The following is a 24,169-nucleotide window of genomic DNA, read 5'->3' as shown; positions in this document are numbered from 1 at the left end:
ACATTCCTATTTATAATTCTAGTAGGCTTTCTATGGTAAATATCTGAAGTCAACATCAAGAGAAGAAATGTCTTTTTCAGTTGGGAGTCATGAGCAAAATAGTGCTATCTACCTAACAAATGATAAGATTGCCCTGCATTGGATACCACACATTGATCTGGGATCCATGATACAACATCCACACACAGAGACACATGGTTCTTAGGGGGGACACACTTTATATTTGGTGTAAACCAAAATTGTTGGTTAGGTTTCTCAGAATTCCAATAATAAACTTTCAAAGTGATAAATCAGCTAAAGATACATTTAAAACACATGAAATAGGACATGCAAGTTGTCATCTGGCCTAGACATGAACAGTGTGTCACATGTGTGAGTATATGCATATATACATAGACATGGACTTAGATAATACACACATACATCATATACATAAAAATGTGTAAAAAATTAAAAACAATGAAGGGCACAAATCTACCAATAAAATAAATAACAATAGCATAACCTTTCCTGAATTGCTGCTAAAACTACTCAATAAGAAAGCCAATCAATCTACTTTTTCATATTTGCTGATTATTTTCTGTGCTTTAGTAGAGTATTCATTTGTCTGTGTCTCATTAACTTAAGAAAATTAAATTTTTTTTCTTTCAGAAACATTAGAGGAAGTAAACATTTAAAAAATGCTAAATGATAATTCTTGAGAACAAAGAGCTTCCAAGATCATAAACTGGAAAAGGTAATTTAGAAACACTGTATTACAGGGATCTTCCTTTACTGTCTATATATATTCATAGACAAGCATGAACATTTTTAAAATTATGGTGTGTTTAGCCAACATATGTATAGATTGCCTCAAATTATGAACTACCACAATCATGGCAAGAAATCTCCCACATCCTGCCCCTTGCAACCAACTCCTCCTCCCTCCCGCCTCTTCCCCCTTCATTCTCCTCCTCTTCATCATCTTCCTCTTCCTCCATAATTCAGGAAAAGAGGCTCTGCTAGTAACCTAGGCTCATGAGCAACCTCATTCCAGCCCACTGTTCCCTTACAAGTACTTGCAGAAATCAAACTTTTGGATAAATGATCTCACTATCCCAAGAGCAGAAAACGCAGCAGAATAATTTCATATGCATCCCAAAGACATGGCTTCCTTTCTCAAAAGGCAAGAATAGTTCTGTGTTACCTGCTCTTTCTCGTGAAGATCTGGTGTTGTAGATGGAGTAAACGTTATGTTTGTCCAGGTGGGTTTCCAAAAAGGCGATAGGGAAGGCACCAGCAAAGGCAGCTAAGCATTCCCCAAGTGCAGATCGTTGCCTACAATGCAAAAAAGTTTATTGTTTCCATATGAATAACTGAAGGAGTGACATCAGAAATTGATTAAGTTTAACCTACAAGAGAGATACCAATATTGATACTTAAAAAAATAAGGAAGAATTAAGAAAATCTCTTTGAGAATAAAATCAGAATCCTACTACTACCTCCCCTGAGTTAAAACAAAAGAGTAATCAAGCTGAGCTCCTGGGTGTTTAATTGTGAGAGTTAAGAGTATAAACCAATCCCAGCACTCGGGAGGCAGAGGCAGGAGGATTTCTGACTTCGAGGCCAGCCTGGTCTACAAAGTGAGTTCCAGGACAGCCAGGGCTATACAGAGAAACCCTGTCTCGAAAAAACAAAAAAAAAAAAAAAAAAAAAAAAAAGAGTATAAACCAAACCAACGTTGTGAAAGTTTGACAAGTCATAACTATGTCACCCATGGATGCTTTTTATGTGAGAATCTCTGAATTCTGGAATTGTTATTAGTTAGGAAAATAATCAGAAATAGACACCAGAATTGGAAGGTCGAATGCTGGGTCTGGGTCTTAGTTTGCCTGTGGACAGTATTTGACCATGGTGCCACTTCCGTCTAGTGTGAGATGATGAACTTCCAGCTCACTTTGTGTCTCTTTCTGTGCATGCACATATGCATGTGGGTGTGTGGGCATGTATGAGCACAACAGACCAGAGGTCAACACCGAGTCACGTCCTCAGCCACTCTCCATCCTAGTTTTTGAGTCGGGGACTCTCACTGATCCTGGAGTCCACCAGTTCATCTAGACTTCACTCTCAAACAAGCTCCGAGATTCTCCTGCCTCTGCCCCCACCCCCAACCCTACCCCCGACCCCAGCCCTGAGATTACAAGCTACATGCTGCCATGTTGGGCTTTGTAGTTGGGTGATATGGCTCTGGTCTTCACTCAGCAAGTCTCTCCTCAGTCCTTTGTCTTTCTGATACTCAGTAACAAACAATGCTAGCAGACCCTCTCCTAAGACTCGCTCCAAGTTTAAAACTTATATACTACATTGTTATATAAAAGATAAACCATTGCATTTTATATACTATACCCCCACTGTGATTTATAATAATAATAATTCTTAAAGGTTGTTAAGATCCTCTTGAGAAACTGAACATATTAATCTGGGTTGCTTCGAAAGGAAGAAATGTATATAAAATGAAGAGGTTTAAGGCCCAGTTGCTGTTACTAATGGGCTGTTGTTAGCGCTTACCTCTCCACGTAGATGCTCTTGCTGGTTCCCAGGGCATACAAGCTGGTCAGGATTCTATAACAAGACACCTGTACATCCTCCACTGAGAACAGAGAGAGTCTCCATTGAGAAGTAAACCCTTGCATAGCACATGACCCTAAGAAGGTGTAGGCTCAACTCAGAATTCCCCACTACAGTCACCACATACAGAAACCACATTTCTTAGATTTCTTTGTCTTTTAAACCTGTCTTGTTCAATGATTTAGAGACATTTCCTAGAACCTCTGCTTCATTTCACTAACATCAAATGCTATAGGAAGGGAAAAATGGAACGATATGTCCATTATGATAAGTCAAGTATGCTTGAAACTTTGGAAAATGCAAAATAAGAACGCATTTACAAAAGAAAACATAAAGGCTTCTTTTCAAAAGAGTTTTCTGTGTGACAGGCGCTCAAGACACTTTAAAGAATGTGTTGTGATTATCTAGAACATTCTGAGAAAAGTATTTTAATAATCTCTCTCAGTATGTGAAAAGGATGGCTTGCCTGGGAATAAAATAAACCATGAGGCTGCCTAGAGGGAAAAACAATGACTATCAGTTTTGAATATTCTTCTGGAGAGAAATAAAGATTCTATATTCTATAAAGGTTTGCATGGAAAAGATCTCTTTGTTCATACAATGTTGAATATAATAACCGCTACCATAACTCACAAATATCTCCAAAGATCTAACATTCAAATGTAAATTTCTCTAGGAGATAAAGATTTTTTTAAATGTTTAAATTAGGTATACGTTTATCTGTCTATCTGTGAGTATGGGCATGTCAGTACAGGTGCTCGACGAAGCCAGAGACCTGGGTCCCCCTAGCTGGATTTACAGGGGCTTTTAGGCCATCTGAAGTGAATTTTAGGAACCAAAATCTGGTCCTCTGCAGGAACAATAAATATTTGCTCCTAATCACTGAGTTATCGTTCCATTTTTCCCTTCCTATAGCATTTGATGTTAGTGAAATGAAGCAGAGGTTCTAGGAAATGTCTCTAAATCATTGAACAAGACAGGTTTAAAAGACAAAGAAATCTAAGAAATGTGGTTTTCTAATTCTAACACCACTAGATATGCCATGGGATGACAGAAGAAATCATCTTCGACATAAGACCTATTTCTATCTACAGTCTGGGACACAAGCAAAGGTCCTACTGGTGAAAATGGTTCTGTCAGTGTTAGGGAAGAGCCACAGGACAGCACAGCAGTTTCATATTGCACTGCCCAACACCTGGAAACCCACACTACGTGAGTCTCTGAGGGTGTATCAGCTCCCCCAAACCTCTTTGCTCATCCCGTGTTCCTGTGAGCAGCCCTGCAAAAGGTCGAGACAGCACGAGTGTTAATTTCCCACCTAACCTTGGGTATTCTGGGGATAAAGTTTTTAAAGTAACTTCGGAGTTCTGGCCCCAAACTAGCTAATCAAATGTCTCTCAAATCACACAGAAACCTATCAACAGGGGTATTTTTGCTTGGCACAGTCAAACAAACTAGATGATGCATTTGGCTCAGCAGAGATAGTACTATTTAGTGGAATAACCTGTGGTCAAGTCAGCAGTCTGTGTTGGACTCAGAAATTATTTGAAAACAATTAAGATGGCATATCTCTATGTTCCAAATCAACTGAAAATAAACACTGGAAAGATGCAATGGATTCAGGGAATTTGGTGGGACCTGGGCTTCAACAGTAGAGAAGATCCAATCTAAATCCACGCCTGTATTCTGGGTCCATGAGACACACAGATCTACCTCTGTCAAGATGGTTTCTATCATCCATACACCCATCTATGCAGCTATGTAATAATCAAAGCATTTGCATGCAGAAGCCCATTGGGATGACCTTGATGGTCCTAATTCAAAAGCCAGCTCCTAAGAGGCAGTGCTACATACATATCAGATCTTCTCCAAACTGATGCTGGCCGATGTGTTCGAACAGGGAGGAGAGCATGGGCAGGAGTGCCACAGTGGTGTAGTTGATGATCTGAGTCACGCCCTTGGGCTGGCTCCTGGTGTGAGTAAACTGGCCCTGCTTCAGGTTTTCCATTGTCTTTTCCAAATCCTCCGCAGCATTGTCCAGAAAGGCCCTGAGAGCACTTTTCACGCTGTCTAGGCCTGTCTTCATCACAGTCCTAGGAAGTCAGGAAGGAAGAGATTAGCTCTCTGACAGCAACAACCAAAGGAGAAAACCTGCCCCCTACCACTGTGCTACCTCTCCACTACAGTAGATACCTAGAAAACATTCAACTTTTATATTGTATTGGCATATATTAATTATATATAGTAATGGTTTCATTATGTCATTTTCATATATGCATATAATATACTTTGGTCATTTTCACCTCCAAATACCATCTCTTGTCTCCCTCCTACTGATTCCTCCCTCTATCCAGAGAGTTTTATGTCCATGTGTGTGTGAGGGGGGTGAGTATGTATGTGTGTGTGCATATGTGTGTAAGTATGTGCATATGTGTATGTGTGTATATGTGTATGGAGTGGGGGGTTGTGAGTGTGTATGTCTGTGTATGAGTGAGTATGTATGTTGTGTGTATGTGTGTGTGAGAGAGAGAGTGTGTGTGAATGTGTGAATGGTGTGAGTGTGTATGTGTGTATGCAAATGTTTGTGCATTGTGTGGAGTATGTGTGTGTGTTGTGAGTGTGTGTGTGTATGTGTTTGGTGTGTGAGTGTATGTATGGTATATGTGTGTGTATGTGGGTGTCGGTATGTGAGTGAGTGTATGCAGGGGAAGGGGTGCTCGCTCACACATGATACTTTCATAATTGATAACTCAGTAATAAAATTAGCTGCTAGAGAAATAATGTAAAGATTAAATAACCTCCTTATAACTGTGGAATCTAAGGACCATGGTATTCGCTGTAATTTAAACGGTTTCTTTTCAATTATACTAAAATATTCATGAAACCACAAAAATAAAATCAGGACATATGGTCCTTTTTAAACATTCTTATGTGTCATAACTATATTAATTTATTCAGATGAAAATGTGACTATTTACCTTGCATCCAAAGTCTGACCCAAAATGTGCAGACAGTTCACAATTGAGGTGGCATCATTCCCTGAGGGGAACAAAACACTCTGTAAACTGCCTTTGGAATGTCTCAGCCTTGTCCTGTCCCACTAACACGCGTCACAAATGTCGGTTAATTCACACAGTTCAGTCATAACTTAATGAAAAAGACTTTTGAAGACTTTTGAAATCATGCAGTTTCTCTGCTTAAAAGTGGTTATGCACATGTAAGTAGACAAGCGGTGAAGCATGTCTTACCAGGTAGCAGACATGCTCCAGCAGCATTCGAAAGCATCGCACAAAACGGAAGAACTTTTGCTGAATTCCTCAGATACTCTCCTCACCCCACACTAATTCACTGTAACGCATACGGTACGCCAACGTCTAAAGTCAGTGCATAACCTTTCGGAAATAAAACAGGCTAAACCTCTACCCTAATTCTATTTTAATTACTTCAGGAGTCTCTGCTTTCTTATTTCATTCAGTGCCTGAATTCCAATGTGGTAAAGTGGGCTGATTTATCCAAACTTTGTTGGTCTTTGGCAAAAAAGGGAAGTTACAATTAAATTCATTTTAAAAATTAAAACCAGAGGTTAGAGAAGCTAAGTAGACCTTGTCTGTAAAGATTTATTTCTAGATATCTTTATCTATTATGTATATCTAATTATACACGTGTGGGGAGGTATGTGCATATGTGCATGCATGCAGTGCCTGAGGGAAGCGAGGAGGGGGCATCAGATCCCCTTGAGCTGAGGTTACAGGTGGTTCCGAGCCACCTGATGTGGGTGCTGACAACAGAATCTAGGTCCTCTGCTCTTAATTCCTGAGCTGTCTCTCTAGAACTTAAACCAGCAGTCTTTTGCACTAATCAAAATGTAATTCTTAAAAACAATGAGATTCATGTGCTTTGATCACCATTCTGTAAATAAAGTAAAAAATTATGAATAACATAAATGGAGTATATGAGTATGTGAGTGTGTGTGTGATTCTTGGAGGTAGGTATTTTTAAAGTAAATAAATGAAATAATGACTTCATTACAAAATAATTTGACTACCAAAGTATGGTCAAACTATATCAGTCTTTGTTCTATATGTTAAGCTAACACGCACACACACACACACACGCACACATGCACAAATCCTGTGAATCCTTAGGGTGGGTCATGTTTCAATGTAAGTTTTTTGTAGCATCTGAATGTTATTGCTTTAAACAACAACACGTTCTCTAACATCCCACTTACACATCCGTGGACCTGACTGATCATCCTGGATCAGGAGCAGACCAACTTAGATGCATCATAAGACAAAGACACCCTCAGCTTTACAGAGTCACCATCCTCAGAGATGCTTTGGGCTTTAAAGGGACTTCTTTTTCATTGTCTATAACATGTTCAACAACCCCAGCACAATCTGAACCTTCTAGGAATAGCATACACCGATTAATTTTTTGACATTTCCCGATAGAGAATAGCAGTAATTATTTGAAAACCTGAAGCATTTTGAAGGAAGACATCACAATAGTCCATGTAAATCTAATCTGCTAACAGTCAGGAAGAGATCACAGGGGAGATTTTTCTCTAGATTACATCACTTAGCATCTGCTTTTGAAACTTATCCAAATAGAAATGTAAGATCAATGCACCAGTGAAAACTAAGTATCCTCAACTGGAAAATAGAAAACTTTCATAAAACAAGTACCTTTCTCTTAAACATCTGACATTTATACTATTCCAATATCCTCATAGTTAACACTGTAGTGAACTGCACTGATATTGAATTTTTAGACAGTATGTTTGTGAAAGCGACCATGTCAAAAATTTGAGACTTCTCTACTGTCTCGGGAGTATATCTTGGGGAACTGTATGTCTTACTAAGTAAAACATTTGGGTTTATTTAAATGAAAAAAGAAAAACCTTGCAATTTGTAGCACTTACTAATTTAAGCATTTTTTGCTGTCTTCTCTATTAAGGCTATGGGTTCTTTGAGAGTAGGATCTGATTGCTTCTCTCATTCCTTCATTCATCAGATATTTTTATAAGGCTGCTATGTGCCAAGCTTTCTGCTTAGCCCTATGGGGACAGATGGAAGCCAGACAGGCAGGAATTTACTGCATTTAAGGGAGAACTAAGAAGGTAAGTGTTAGGTGAGGGGATTCTTATCTCAAGGATTAATGATGGCACAAAGCCCCTGAGCACAAATGGACATTATTAACTGCAGAAGGAGAGTGTGCTGGGATACTGACATAGCACAGTGAGCAAGAAAAGGTGTAATGGTGATCATGAATGGGGAGGCACACAAGCAAGCCAGCACAGGGCCTTGCGTGCTCAGGTTACTCTACAGAAATGGAAGGCATTGGGCATGTATAAGTAGGATAGGAAGCTGGTGTCCAAAGAAGACATGGCTGCATGTGGTACAAAGTGGGAAGAAGAGATTCAGACAGAATTAGCTCCTCTGGTCTTGGAGTAGCACAGGTAACAGTGTCTAGATTGATTTCAGTGTGGTAATAGAAAGAGAAAATTCTTCATTTCTCCATCTTCATAGTCTGAGAGAATGTCTTGCACACAGCAGATACACAATGACCATGTATTCAATGATGTATTTAAAGGACTGGATTTTTTCTTTTGTGTGTGCAAATAATGCCCTTAACAGACCTTACAGGCACAGACCCATGCCATCACCCCTGGGACTGCTCTGTCTTCATATTCTGCTCCCTCTACCAATGACTGAAGTACTTAATGTCATTGGTAGACTTAGGGATGCTCTTGCTGCCTTGAAGTTTGCAAACAGATTTTATACCTAGCAAAAGTACAAAGTAATAATGAGAATAAAAACAATATTTCTTTAGCCAATGATGGGTTCTTAGAATGGCAACTGAGATCCCCATTGCTTGTCAACCTCTCTAAGTATCATTCCAATCCCAACTGAATTTCCAGAATCAGATGTGCATCAACTCACAAGGAAACACTTCAGAATTCCCATGGGAAATTCCCATGGATTCAAGCAGGTTGGAATTTTCTTTCTTTCCTCACTACCCCATTACAAACTATTTTTGCTCTATTCACCAGGATCCTGTGGTGCAAATGTCCATCCATGGAACAAGTAACTATCATTTTCCCACACAGCACGAGATGCCTTAGGGGCCTCCAGAAGAGGCGTTCAACCTGTGAGATCTGCTAGTCTCTTGTGTTCTCTGGGTGTTTTGATGTAAAGAAAAGACTTAAAGGAAATCAAAGCCACATGCAAATGTGGGTAGCCTACTTCTAGTAATCCTGTGGCTTAGCTGTTGTAACAATCTCAGGAGAATTGTGGATGTGAATTTAATTTGGCAGATAATACAGACTAAATTTCCCCAGTACCTACTCGTCAGTGTGACCCTCAACAGCAAGAGCTTGCTCTGTTCATTGCTCCCCCTTGGTCTCCAATGCCTAACTGGAAAGTTAATACGTATCATTTTGTGTCTTCAGTTTTGGTACCCATTACCAAATCTATCTCAACTGGTTCTTAAATAAAAATAAAGTCATAAATTATTTTCAAGGATTCGTTTGGGATGTGTGTGTGTGTGTGTGATTTGTGTGAGGATGCAATTAAAGCCCAGAAGAGGGATCTCTTGAAATGGGAGTTTCAGGAGCCATGAGCCTTCCACTGTAGGTACTGGAAACGGAACCTGGGACCTCTGCAAGAGCACTATACACTGTTAGCTGTTGACTCATCATCTGGCTCCACATCATGATATTCTCTCTGAACTAAGACAGTATATATGGTAAGTTTGATAAACAGCTTATTTCCTACTAGAATACAGAAAAATAATATCCAAATATATTTGAGGTAGGGTGAAAGTAGTAAAGACAAGATTAACATGACTATGCTCAAGGTTAATATTTGTTTAGGTCTCTCTAGTCAAACTCATCTCTCATGCATTCATGGAATGGGCTATCCAAAGATGTCTTGTGCTTCTACCTCAAATAACCACATTTTCACTGTATTTTGTATTTAATCTGATTTACCTAAGTGAAAGCCAATAAGAATGGATAAACCCAATAAGTAAAATCTAATGTATCAAACTAGAATATGAACACAGCAAGTTCACAGTTTCCACAATGCCTCAATATTTGTTAACTTATATTAGGTTTAATATGCACAATAAATCTCTAAGATTAGTGGTGATCTTAAGCCTACCACAAATACAAAAAAATCACAGTTTAGGCATTCAATGTCTCTTGTCCAAATCATACAGATGGTTAATTCTCAAAAGCATCATGTAGACAGTCAAAGCCCAATGTTCCCTCCTGGTCATCACACGCGTCTAAAGCCAGGCTATAGTTGTGCAATGTAAAGTTTGTGTGCTATGACTTAAAGACTTTATTAACTAGGCAAGTCTATATACTATGCAGAGCATGTCTGATTGTTGAAGACATCTTTCAGCTTAATGGATTTCAAATACAGCATCTAAATAGATGTTAATATCACATAAGAAGGAATAATTAACCCCATGTATGGGAACACAAACTATATTACACATTTATTGTCAGTTATCCTTAGATGATATACTTGAAGAGAAAATATGGATCTAAATAACAGGCAAAAGAAATCCTTGTTGGTGGAATATCCATGTAGTTACTATTCCTTTGGGAAAAGTTATCATTTTTTTTTAAAAAATGGCATAATGGAAGTGTCTGGAATGTTGCAAACATTGTCTTGGCCTGATTATTGAGTAAGTGGATGAATAATTATGGAAGGTTTCTCATATAAGATGTATGTACTTTGTCATATATGTCAGAAATATGTCATATATTTTCTAAAATGGAATTAATTAGATAGAACTTAGAAATAAAGAGTATGAAATAGGTGGCCAGTTAGAGCATGATACAGTGTTATGCTTTTAGTTGAGTATGTAAACACTGGCAGTAACAGACCTCCCATCAGAGCTATCCATAATTAGACAAGACTCTCTTATACAAAGGAGTATTTGAATATGCTGCACTCTGGGAAAGTTGAACACAATATGAGAACCTTGACAGAAGAGTTTTCAAATGAATTGTTGTCTATTGATAAGAAGTTAAACAAAAATAGTTAAGGCCAAATCATTCTAAAGACAAGTCCCTGAAAATTTTAAATATCTTAAGTAAAAACATAAAACTTCAGACAATTTACATAAAATATGATATAACTGATAAATAGAAGTATATTGAACATTCTAGATACAAGAAATATCCAGTAGAAAACTAGCTAGTTGTACCAAAACCAATCACTTCTTAAATTTTTTAGTAAGAGTTATTATTTGTATATTATTTGTGACTGTCTGTGTGTGTATGTGCATGTGTGTGTGCATGTGTGTGTGTGTGTGTGTGTGTGTGTGTGTGTAAGACCCTCAGTTTATTCACTGTGACTTTTCCAAAAAGGACTTAATTTTTAAATCTATAGTGTTTCATAAAACTATAGTTAAACTGAAATCCTTTCTAGCCATATAACTCAATAAAATATCCCCAAATTATACCCAAAACATAAAGAACAACGGGCTCAAATTTGGCTTGGCAGTTTATACAATCAGAGTGACAAGATTCTGCCAGCAGTTGCTGGTTCCATATAGGAACACATGCAAAGGTGAGTGCCACCCTGCACGGCTGTCTGGGAGCAAGTGCTCAGGAGTATGACCTGGACCTATATGGACCTATATGGACCTATATGGACCTACATGGACCCTCCGACACATGAGAAAAAGGCTGGGTGTTGGGGAGTGGTTCACAGAAGCCACCTTGACTAAGCAAAGCTCTTGGGCACTATAGCCCCAATTACCAAGCTCCAGTGTTTGCAATGCAGGATACACACATATCTGTAGCTGAGAACACAGAAAATGAAAGGTAGATTCCAAATCTGGATCAACATCAGATTATTATTATTTAATTTCCAGAGAGAGCTGAGCAAAAAATCCAAGAGCCTGGTTTCATTTTACTCTTAAAATAAGACTATGGCAGAACTTGCCATTTTCAGTCTTGCTCCTTTCATTAAATACCCTTTGTTTTTCAGTCATGAATTGGACTGGCTCAGAGAACTCATAGCCCTCCATTTTGCCATAGGCAACGTTACTTATATACAACCTCCAGGAACTTGTCTGGCCTATGACGGCCATGCATGCAGCTGTGCAGTCATGCATCCATGCAACATAGCAACACACAACGCAGTGCAAAATTAGCAAAGGAAAGCCCCAGATGGCCATGCTCAGAAATTAGCAAAGAAAAGCCCCGGATGGCCATGCTCAGAAATCCCCCAAGGGTCTCCTTACCAAACAGTGAGATCCTATGCCTGACAAGAACTCCAAGTTTGCAGAACAGGCTGAGGACAAAAGAAAAAACAAAAGGAGGAAAAAGGGAGGGGTAGGGGAGGTAGAAAAAAGACAGGGGGAAATTAAAAATAAATTAAACAAGATGAGAAGAAGAAGAAGAAAAGAAATAAAGAAAGAAAGAAAAACAAAACAGCTGACCTATGAGCCGAAAAAAAAAAAAAAAAGAAAAGAAAAAAAAAAGCAAACATGATGTCACGCAGAAAGGGTCGATTCTCTGAGCAGGATGTGGAGTAAGATGGTAAAGAAAGGATTTCTGCGTATCTTAACAACATGGTTAAAAAAGCACATATTATAAGTAAAGAAACAAAAAATAAAATAGGAAGCAAAGCCCATTAATACAGAAGCCATCTCTATAAATCTCACAGAGAACAGAACTACAGGAAAACCACGTGGGAAGAGTTGGATTCACTACGCCCACGTGCACCTGCTTATTATCATGGACATGTCTTACACACAGAAATATACAATTCTTTGGGCATACGTGTTCCGATAAGTTTTCATGCCCCTTTCTCAGATAAACAGTCTCTTCTATACTAAACTGTGCTCCTTATATAAACCCCAAGCATCCTCTGGATGTAGACTTCATGAATTGGAAACGGAATCTGGACTGATTATCTGAAGAGCAGTCAGAGGAAATGGCAGAGGTGATAACCAGAAGGCATCTTAATGATGACGGGGTTGTTGAGTGTCTTTATCATCCTACCTTGGGGTCCCAGGGAATTCACAGCGGTTATCAGTGGGGCATTCCACATAACCACAGCTTATATTCTTTAGTCAGTATCACAGCCCCAAACCCACTACCCCTCAGTAGAGATTCCGGAGTTATGAGAGTAGGTGGAGCCTCTGCCTCTTCACCCATTCCCAGCCCCATGACCTCCCAAGGGACTCCTTGTAGGGATATCCTTTGCTCATGTTGATTGTTATACACCATTTCCTTCTCACTGTCCCTAACCCTGCTTCCCAGACTCAGCTCAGGCTGTACAGACCCCACCAAGCCTATCCTGATGTCTAGCCCTCCGCTGGCACTGCATCCTCTGGGTGTTCCCTTCTGATACTTTCAGGAACGACGTGTCCTGCTCCACCATGGCACTTAATCCACCAGATCACACCTTCTGCCATCTGAAGGCATACGTTCTCTTCTGAGCCCTCCGGGGAGTCATTTGTCAACCATTCCCAGCATTCTTTCCTGGAGGATTGCAAAGGTTTACCTAAACTGGCTTCCTAGGTGGGGTCAGCTGGCTCCTTGTTCCCCAGCTCCCAGCTTCCCAAAACCCAAGTCCCTAGCACCAGGGGTACGAAAACACCAGAGACCAACCAACCGGAAAGCACATTTTGATCAGATGGCTCTGTACTAGTTTATAGCAATATGGATTAACTGATTGTTAAAAGTATATTTGTTGATTTGAGACATGGACAACCTACACATCTCAGGCTGGTCTCAAACTAACCAAGGAGTCCAGGCTATCCTTGAACTCCAATCTAACTGTTTTTTCTCCTGAGTGGTGAGACTACAGGCAGATGCCACCACACCCAGCTTGATTTACTTATTGATGAAAGTTAATTGCATAGGGTATTTTGTAGCTTTTTCAAGAAAATGTTCATCTGCAAAGGTCTGAGTCAGATTTGAGAATGCCATTTAGCAGAGCAAAATATTTTAAAAATAAAAATCTCTGTATGAAACTCTTAGGTGTGATATTTGATGTTAATGTGTATATTATTTGTACTATAATTTTATTTACTAATTATAAATAAATGCAACTCTAACCAAGACCCCTCATCTTCTGAGCTTCACGGTGGCTTCTGAATGCCCTCTTTCCAAGGAGTGACAGCTCTGTCCTAAGCTCACACACTACATGGCTGCATCCTCACTTGTGTTAGGAGTATTGATTATGACCCTCCAGCATTCAAGTGCAGCATTCTTGGGCTACTGAATTTATAACACTGACTATATGTTAACACAGCTACTCCTGATAGATCCACTTCTAGGCTGTTAGGCTCTTTTGGCAACAGACAGTTCTGCATCTCCCTTTATTTGATTCTGTTCACTCAAGGAGAATGAGCCAGAGAAAGGTGTGTCTTCCTCATCTTACTGCACACTAAGCACCTAGCATCAGGAAAAGCAAGAGCAGCAGACACCAAAGGGAAATTCTTCCAGGAAGGTAAATTTCCATCTCTTTGGGGGATAGTATTTCTGGGCAACTAGGATCTGTGATTCTTACAAACCACAGAAAGAGCAGAAGATTTGGAGTTCAGCATGCTCTGTGGGTTCTGGGTGTCTCTGGGTTGTCTAGCTGTTTGTGTATTCTCCCAGTCCACTGGGCCATGGAACTGGAGACGCTGATGAGAGAGCACCAGTGTGAAATTCTGCCAGACTGCTCTTTCCCTTCTTAGGGAATTTAGGGAGGAGGTCAAGCTCAAGCTGTAAGGGCTGCAGTTCCACAGTGCGGTGTGACTGTACACTGCCCCTGATCCTGCTATGCACAGTGGTATGTTTTATCAGCCTCGCAGGGAGATCAGTATTTAAGAAGAGACAGAGACATTTAGACAGACAGACAGACAGATAGGAGAGAAGAGAGGCATAAACAGAGAAACAGAGACACAGAGAGAAAGTGACAGACAGACAGACAGACAGATACAGTGTGTATGTGTGCAGTGACATCGAGTAGTCAGGGAATGAGGTAATAAAAATTAAATGAGCTGGACACTCCAGCTAGTTCCACCCTCTCGCATTCTTCAAGCCTGGACTCCTCAATCCTGTCCACCAGTGATGTTGGTCCCCCTGGTTACAATTCACTCTCTCTGATCAGACATGATCATCCCACGTGGCAGGAAAGTCAAGGCCAAGAGAAGCAAGGGCTCTTCACATAGCTTCCTCTCAATTAGGAAAACGTTGCTCAGATACACTCCAGAAGCTTGGGAGGAGTGTGAGCAATGCGGTGCCCCAGATCTTCACGGTCATCAAGCTCCATGTGGACAGAGTCCTAACACAGTTTCAAGAAAATACACCCAGAAATGCAGTAGACCCCCACATTTAAAAAAATCTATAAAGAAGATGTCAGTGTTAAACCAAACAAGGCGTTCCCAAGACACCAGGTTGAAAGACACAAGAGAATACCAGAAAAGCACGTTTTGTTTTGTTTTGTTTTGTTTTGTTTTGTTTTGTTTTGTTTTGTTTTGTTTTGTTTCATCCCACTACCATGATGGGACTATGATTTAATTTTTTTTAAATTAAATTAAAAGTGTCTGAGTAGGACATTGCTGTCCTTTAAAAGAAAAAAGCTCTCAGAATATTAGATTGTTAAAAAAAATTCAAAGAAAATAATGTTCAGAAAATGTTCTGCACATTTCTCATAAATGCCAGTCTGGAGATCCCTTCCCAACCTTCTTGGACACTCCAGCTATAGTACCCTAACTATTTTGTCTTGAATGGTATTCTATTGCTTTTGTTAGTGTTACCTTTAAATGCCAAAATAAAAAGATCTGTCTCTAACATACACATGTGTTAACTTGCAGAACCTCTACACACTTAGTGTTAGGCTCACAGGAGAGGGCAGGAGACTCTTCTCCCCTGCTCTAGGTCCTGTGGTTGGTTTTCTGACCCAAACGCAAACACAAATCAAATATAAAGCATTAAGGCCATGGCTCTTTACCTTGTCACCATCTCCTTCTCTTTGTTGGATGCATGTCCTCCAGTGCAGAGAGGCCTGCTTGCAGCAGACAAGAAGTACAGACGGTGGTTTTTGAAATACTGATCAATTAAAGGAAGAACAACCTGAAAGAGAGGAAGAGAAAACAGATCTATGAAGTGCAGTATGAGAGAGAGAGGAACCAGAGCTCAAAGCACACAGAGAGCTCTGTGCAATACTGCACCCACGCTAATTCTATGGGTACATCTAGATCCCTTCTGTCAGCTTCATCCCACGCATGTGCACATGTATGTATGCATGTGTGCATGGGTGTATGTATGCATGTGTGCATGTATGTATACATGTGCACATGTGTGTATATATGTGTGTGTGCATGTTTGTATGTATGCATGTGCACATGTGTATGAGCATGTAGTGGAGAGATGGAGTATGATATGCTGAGAGATAATTACTAGGAACACAGAAATTTTTAATAGTTCGGAATTATTCTCCTTATTTTCTCAATGTGAGACATATATGATAATGATCATAAAATGCAGTTCAGTGGCCAAAGGGCTCTTGAGTTCCTTGAGTGACACACTGAGTCACTGTTATATATGAGAACCAAGGGTGTGGTATCATCCTGTTTGTACTATTGTTCACTGTGTGTGGTTGCCCCACCATTGATGCTCTGTAGATGTAGAATGGAAAATGAAACAAAAGGCCAACTTAAAACCATACAATGCACATAGTATCTGTCTCTTCTCAAGGCCAAAGTCCCTGTCATGTTCAGGTTTAGCCCTGCTCCCCTGGGTTGACTCTTTCTCCTACTCAGTAGACATATGCACATAACTCAGTACACACAATGCCCTGCCTGTGACTCGTACTTTGGACTCTTCATTCTCTTTACCAGCAGATCTCAGCTCAGGGGTGCTTCACTGGGTGGGCAGGCCTTTTCTATCTTATACGAGAAAATCTTACATTCTCTGCCCCTCCAAGGCATTTTGGATAGATCTCTCTCTCTCTCTCTCTCTCTCTCTCTCTCTCTCTCTCTCTCTCTAAGCCTACTAGGCAAAAGAAATCAAGCAAGAAACAAGGTTGGATTTTTAGATCCATATAGTCATTTTCTGATTTCTAGAATTGGTACTTGCTCTATTGTGCTGGATATAGTCTTTTTCTCCTACTTTGCTACATAAAACAGTTATACCGAATGACTAAATACACATTTTACACAATATCGCTCTCTTGAAAGTCTTTATAAGAACTTTATACTGGCTGGAAGTGTGGGGTGGTGACCTGTGCACAGACAGCCTGTCTCCAGTCAAGCACAGGTATTGAACCCTGGTGACCCTATGGGAAGTGCTCAGCCATTCTTCCTGGGCCCCTGGCTCCTGTCACAGTGACAGCCTCCCACAGACACACACCCACAGAGAGGTATGTGGGCCATCAATCACATAGGCAATGCCCCAAGCTCCTGGTATTCTGTCTGGACTCCACCCCCACAGTTATCTGCCAACAGCCAAGTAGGCTCAGCCCACTATAAAAGAAGCTGTTTGCCCCCTCCTCCCTCTCTTACCCTTGCTCCTGCTTCCTACTTCTCTCTTGCCCTCTTGCTCCCCCTCTATCCACCTTCCCTTCTCCCCTCTCTCCACGTGGCCATAGCTGTCCTCTAATTCTCTACTCTTCTCCCTCTTTCTGCCTTTCTACAATAAATGCTTTAAAACCATGGACTGCCTCTTCGCATAGGGATCCACAGTGCTGGAGCAATGGAGCGGGTCTCCCTCTAAAGAGCCATGCATCTAATCTCCCGCCCGGAGGCCTCCCTGTGCTCCAACCACAGCTACCACCAAGCCAAGCAGCCTGCCAATCTAGCTAAGGACTCTTCCCAATTGGAAGCTGCCAGAGCTCTCTCCTCCCTGCCCTTTTCCTTTCGGCCAGGACCAGAGTCTGCCTGCGGGCCCACTCTGTTCTCAGCTCTTCTGTGACATCAAGCAGCATCCATGGTGTCCAAGACTGAGAACCTGGCGTTCCTGGTCTCCATGCAGCCCAGGGACCCCAGAGCCAGCTCTTCCTCGGGCACCCAGCGGCATCTGTGGTGCCCGAGAGTCTGAGCCCAACTCCGGCAGGTCCGTGGGGACCTCAGACTGTGCCTTCCCCACCCCTGGACCGGAATCCTGATGCCCGCCCAGCTGTTCCATGGGGATCCATGCAGCCAAATTTCCCACGTCCAGCCTCACCCAGCGGCCGGCCCTTGCCCCAAGCAGACGCAGGATCCCATTTTTGACCCACATGGAAGATTAAAAATACTTGATCAAAATGGAAGATGAAATTAAGCCACATTAAACATCTATAAGTAGCAAGTAGGAGTGGTAGGTAAATAGGCAGTTTAAAGGTATATTCATGGGGGCTGGTGAGATGGCTCAGTGGGTAAGAGCACCTGACTGCTCTTCCGAAGATCCAGAGTTCAAATCCCAGCAACCACATGGTGGCTCACAACCAGCCATAATGAGATCTGGCGCCCTCTTCTGAAGTGTCTGAAGACAGCTACAGTGTACTTACATATAATAAATAAATAAATCTTTTAAAAAAAAAAGGTATATTCATGGCATGAACACACATCATTCTGATAACTGTATATCAAGAGGGGGTTGCAATCATGCAGTGGCTGAAATAACTGATCTATTTATCTAGCAGTCATCTCTCTCTTTCTCTGTCCTATCAATCTGTCATTTATCCATTTAATACTAACAATATGCATCCTGGCATAAACCACATCTTTGGATGACTGGAAGAAACTCTGAGTGCTATATTGAGTGGAAAGAAAGACAAGACATCCAGTAAAATGTATAATTCTGAAAATATAACTGTACTGGCTAGTTTTGTGTCAACTTGACACAGCTGGGGTTATCACAGAGAAAGGAGCTTCAGTTGAGGAAATGCCTCCATGAGATCCAACTGTAAGGCATTTCCTCAATTAGTGATCAAGGGGGAAAGGCCCCTTGTGGGTGGGACCATCTCTGGGCTGGTAGTCTTGGGTTCTATAAGAGAGCAGGCTGAGCAAGCCAGGGGAAGCAAGCCAGTAAAGAACATCCCTCCGTGGCCTCTGCATCAGCTCCTGCTTTCTGACCTGCTTGAGTTCCAGTCCTGACTTCCTTTGGTGATGAACAACAGTATGGATATGGAAGTGTGAGCTGAATAAACCCTTTCCTCCCCAACTTGCTTCTTGGTCATGATGTTTTGTCCAGGAATAGAAACCCTGACTAAGACAATAACCAAAGGTTGTTAATCATTCAAACAGCATGCCATTTGAAAATCTATCAAGTGCGGTGCTTATAGAAATGATCTGAACTATCACCAATACAAGTATAGTGGTAGAAAACCGTCAGTAACAGAAAGCCTCCAGCTCAACTGCAAGGCAGGTAAGGGAAAGTAATGTATCTCTGTCTATCCCAGGGCGATCTACTCCCTGACACACCTAAGGACAGGGGTGACCCCAGTGCCTGGCTGCAATATCCTTAGTCCATTCCTCCTTGGTTGACTTCCCCAGCAATGTGGAGGGCCCTTGACAAGTTCCTATGGAATGGTATCAATAATAATGATGGGCTATACTCTTCCGATGATCAATTTACCCTCTGAGCCTCAGCTTGTGAAAGAGCAAGATTGAGACTCTACACAACATGGAATTTATGGCCAAAGCAATATATGTGTATTCATCTCATATGTAGTTAAGCTACAGAAAATGTACAGAATGTTAAGAAATTGATATCTTCTAAATAAATCATGCGAGGAACATATGGGGGAGAGCCGAGTGAGCGTAAGGTAAGTACTGACCAAGAACACCACAAACAGACCTGGCTCACATGAGTCATGCAGGTTATTTCTGAGCCAGACAGTGTGCCCTTGTAACAGAGTAGCGTTCATAGACAAGTGTATTCTAACGGTAGTGATGATTCATTCGATGGGTCTGTTTTGTAGATATACAACTGAGGGAGAAACAAGGGGCATTGTATACTGTACTTTGGCAAAGAACTTGATTTCTTGCTCGTACGGGAAGTGTTCTCCTTTGCTTCTGCTGCCACCATCTGTAGACAGGAAGAGATTTTAGGTCCATGCTGAACTTCCAACACTTTAAGAGATTTCTCCTTAAAAGGCCTTCCTATATGTATCACCCCACCAAACTGAATGGAAAACATCAATGTATATGGGCTAAATTCAGCAACATGATGAAATATACAAGTTCTTTTTAAAAAAATTATCTCCAAATTAGACAGTTGCTATGGCAAACTCATATGGAGAGTTATGAGCACAAAAACACCTTGGATATGTGTGCCTGTTAGTGTTCTCAGTCAACTTGACACAGCCAGGGGTCCCAGGGAAGAGAGTCTCAACTGAAGAGTTGCCTAGATCAAGTTGGCCTGTGGGCATGCATGTGAGGATTGTCAAAAGAGGATTTGCTATGAGAAATAAAACCACATTTAGTTCTCCAGAGGTTTAGAGTGTAAAGAGGCAGGTCAAGAAATGATCGGCCTGGACACCCTGGCCTGGAAGGCTGTCTCCATTACCCCTTTCATGTACACATAAGAGGTATGTGCATGCATACACAGGAGAGGTAGTAATGGCTAAGCAGCCCTGTCAATATGCAGAGCTTTGTGTGGAACTAAAAGGTTCAGAGTTGAACATAAAAATTCAAATTTTATAAGGCTACAATTGACTTGTGCTAGGAAAAAACCTCTTTTGCAATTAGAAATAGGAATGATGATATATGCTTTAGCAAATCTCAGGTAAAAATTCAGAGTAACTTTGTGGAATACAGGTGATATTTTATGATATCAAAACAAAAAATGATTTTTGTTTTTTTTTTGGGGGGGGGTTGTGTACTAGCTGGTTTTGTGTGTCAACTTGACACAGCTGGAGTTATCACAGAGAAAGGAGCTTCAGTTGGGGAAATGCCTCCATGAGATCCAACTGTAAGGCATTTCCTCAATTAGTGATCAAGGGGGAAAGGCCCCTTGTGGGTGGGACCATCTCTGGGCTGGTAGTCTTGGTTCTATAAGAGAGCAGGCTGAGCAAGCCAGGGGAAGCAAGCCAGTAAAAAACATCCCTCCATGGCCTCTGCATCAGCTCCTGCTTCCTGACCTGCTTGAGTTCCAGTCCTGACTTCCTTTGGTGATGAACAGCAGTGTGGAAGTGTAAGCTAAATAAACCCTTTCCTTCTCAAATTGCTTCTTGGTCATGGTGTTTTGTCCAGGAATAGAAACCCTGACTAAGACAGGTTGCTTGTTTTTTATACTTGAATTCCCTCTGCTCTCCCCATCCCCAGCCCCCATCCCAGGTCCTGGGGATAGAACAATGATCCCAGCAAGTACTTTACCAGTAGGCATCACCTCTAAGCCTCTGCCTGGTGTGTGTGCGTGTGTGTGTGTGTTTCTTGTTGTTTTGTTTTGTTTTGAGGTTGGCTCTCAATAAGTTACCTAGGCTGGTCTTAACCTCACTCTGTAGCCCAGGTTGGCCTTGAACTTGCAATCTTGCTATATCAGTCTCCCATGTAGTTGGTATTTCAGAGCCTGCACCTCCAGTCTGCAAGCTTACAAATACCTTTATGAGGGACTATCTTGTGTAAAATAAATTAAGATGGTGTTGTGCACAGTCAAAACAAAAATATTTCAGGAAGTGAAAGAAATATCCTTTTCTACATTAAATATTTTGAGAAATATGAATGAAACTGTAATAGAAATAAAGAAAGGAAGGGAGGTAGGAAAGAAGGAAGGGAGGGAGGGAGGGAGAAAAGGAGGGAGGGAGGAAAGGAGAAGAGTAGCTACTAACATTCTAGCCTGAAGTTTTCTCTACTCCCTGTAAAACTACCGTGCAATGGCATGGAAAGACCCTTGATGAAACTCTCATCACCAGAGTGTTTCAAATTTTCAGTATTAAAATACTGTTTTTAGCTGGGTGTGATGGTGCAGGCCTTTAATCCCAACACTCGGGAGGCAGAGGCAGGAAGATCTTTTTAAATCCAACACCAGCCTATTTAATATAGTAAACTCACGACTGGCTATATAGTGAGAACCTACCTCAAAAACAAAACAAATGAACAACAACTAAAAATTCCAAGAAGCTTAAGTATGAACAATCTTGAACCTGGTCACCCCACTGCTGAAGATGATTGTCTCAGAAAAAAAGTCAGTTTGTGCCAGAAGGTCATTACACACGGACAGTATGGGAAGCATTGGAAACAGCTAAGCTTCTGTCAGTGCATGAGAAATGTGTGTGCATTCATACAGCACTAGAGGATATTTTAAAGTTCTCAAATACGACCCCCTCTCTAGCAGCTTGTTGGTTACTGGGTGCTACGCACTCCTGGCTACTACACACTCCTCTGTACTGAAATGGACAGACTGTGGAAGCAACCCCTTTCTCTATGCTGTGGATGCTCTAGGAATAGCAAGACCTGAACGATGAGCAGCAAGACCAGCTACATACCAAACTCCAGGATGTACTGATGCGCCTCATCCACGTATCGGATCAGCTGCTGCAGGAAACTATAGGCAAATCGCTTCTCAATCGAAGGTGTGTCTAGATCCAGGTCCTTGAACCCTCTAGAAAGGCAAAAGTAAGTAAAGGGGTGTGTGTGTGTGTGTGTGTGTGTGTGTGTGTGTGTGAGTGAGAGGTGGGGAGGGAGGGAAGGAGGGAGGGAGAGACAGAGAGAAAGAGAGAGAAAGATCTCAAAATATAAAATTTTATTTTAAAAGCTGCACATAAAATTGAATGTAATAATATTCTTATTGCTTATGACTAAAGGGGGTTTGTCTTTAAGGAATATTTGCATCTAATATAAAACTAAAGTGAATCGTTCCACTACTACTGCTAAAATATTGCAATTATGCAAACAGTGAGTGGTTCTCTTTCTTTTTCTTAAGAGTTTGCCTAAATGATGGAAGGCAGCTGAATGAAGTTGCAAAAGGAACTTACAGGACAAACACCTAAGGGTGTTGTGTCTCTGGCCTGAGTTCAGATGGTTAAGCTTGACACAACTTGAAATTATTTGGGAGCAGAGCCACAGTGAGGGACTGTCTACACAGACTGGCCTGTGGGAGACTGGCTTTTCTAATGTAAGAAAACTAAGTCTGCAAATAGGTTGCATCATTCTGGGGCTGTGTAAAGGGAGAGACTCTGGTTGGGGCCTAATCATGTGTGCATTCATTTTTCTCTGCTCTCCATGGTGTTGGGACTAAAAGCTCAACCCCCTGCCACCAACTTCTCTAAAGGTGGACTGCAACCTAGAATTGGGAGATAAAATAAATCCTCTCTACTTTAAGCTGCTTCTGTTGGGTGCTTTACCACAGCAACAGAAGGGATGCTAGGACATGTACTTTGAAGCAACTAACCAGCTACCCCAAGGTTTAGTAGGGCCACTGAGCTCAATTTTAGTCAGAACCCAGTGATTGTTTGGAAAGAACATGAGATGGGTGTCCACTTGCCTGGATACCACATAACCACTGATCTGTAGGAACTTGAAGATGTCTTGGGCTTTTTCTCTGTCCTTGGCTTTCTCCTTGGCTGTCAGTGTGTCATAAGGCACCAGCAGGGGGTGGTTTCCCCCTCCTGAGAGATCAGCAAGAACAAAAGAAACTCACCACATACTCTGAGATGACACCCAGCCAAGACTACATAAGCATGCTAGCCAGCATTTCTAGCCTGAAAATGCATGTATTTGAAATACCAAGTGCTGGTTACATGTGCTGTCACCGTGGAAGGAAAACAACCAAGGGGGTTCTTTCATTAGAAAGAGCCTAGATTTGAGGCATGATAAAGACAATAAAGCAGGTATAGCTGGTAAGAGACTCTAAAGAGATTTTTAAGGTGTTGCTTCATTTTCTGGTCCAAGAAGAAAAGAAAGGGAAAATGTCTTCAGTATGGAAGTATCTTTCTGGCACCTTCTAGGTTATAGTATGCATATAAATACATAAAAAAATGCATTCATCCAGAGGCCTCTATCAAGAGCCTGGATATCATTTAGAACTTATAGAAAATAAGTATGATTTTAAAACTCATGAGAATCTTCCAGGTATGGAAACACAGGCCTGTATTACAGCACTGGGAGGTGGAGACAGGGAATCAGGAGTTGAAGTTCATCCTTAGCTACATTTCAAAGAGTTCAAAGATTTTGTCACATTAACAAAATAAAAGAACTCACAACCAAGGGTGAGAGTCCCTCTAAATAGCGGCATAACTCTACCTCACTCTTCCATCCCTCATTTTTGTCCCCCACTGGCCATGTAGGTGTGGGTATGTTATGTGGGAAGAAAGGAGCTAGTTCAGCAGAGAGCCCAGGAGATGTGCAAGTATTCCCAGGATGCTACCCAAACACATCAAGAGTTGCTATGACTTGTGAGCTTATTCATATCAAAGTGGGGAAGAAAGAAATGCAGGCCTGACCCTGGTCACTGAATTTGGAGCGCTGGTACAAGTTTTAGGACTTTTAACTCCTCAGCTTCTATTCTTTTCTTTTCCTCTCTTATCATTAGCATGTCTGAGGAGTAGCCCCAGGACCTTGTGTATGCCAGGAAGTCCTGAGTTACATTTTCAGCCCCTACTCCAATTTTTCT

The 24,169-nt window shown here is 41.2% G+C and overlaps 1 protein-coding gene across 6 annotated transcripts in view; it reads right to left on the bottom strand.

Annotated features, from left to right (window-relative positions):
- The window catches only part of Ryr2 (ryanodine receptor 2), a 568,461-nt gene that overhangs the window by 114,619 nt on the left and 429,673 nt on the right, over positions 1-24,169 (bottom strand). For all 6 annotated transcript variants that reach the window (XM_085831287.1, XM_085831288.1, XM_085831289.1 and 3 more), the window contains exons 59-67: positions 23,042-23,165; positions 22,044-22,159; positions 19,581-19,645; positions 15,588-15,709; positions 11,878-11,927; positions 5,586-5,646; positions 4,462-4,700; positions 2,548-2,629; positions 1,187-1,317 (exon numbers count right to left, since the gene is read on the bottom strand). In XM_085831287.1, coding sequence (XP_085687413.1) covers positions 1,187-1,317; positions 2,548-2,629; positions 4,462-4,700; positions 5,586-5,646; positions 11,878-11,927; positions 15,588-15,709; positions 19,581-19,645; positions 22,044-22,159; positions 23,042-23,165 — 990 coding nt within the window. The remainder of the gene's footprint in view (positions 1-1,186; positions 1,318-2,547; positions 2,630-4,461; positions 4,701-5,585; positions 5,647-11,877; positions 11,928-15,587; positions 15,710-19,580; positions 19,646-22,043; positions 22,160-23,041; positions 23,166-24,169) is intronic.

The sequence above is a fragment of the Mus caroli genome, unplaced genomic scaffold (genome assembly GCF_978045245.1).
Source record: "Mus caroli unplaced genomic scaffold, Mus_caroli_1 scaffold_15, whole genome shotgun sequence".
In the NCBI taxonomy this organism is placed as follows: Eukaryota; Metazoa; Chordata; class Mammalia; order Rodentia; family Muridae; genus Mus; species Mus caroli.
This window is presented reverse-complemented; position numbering and strand designations above follow the sequence as displayed.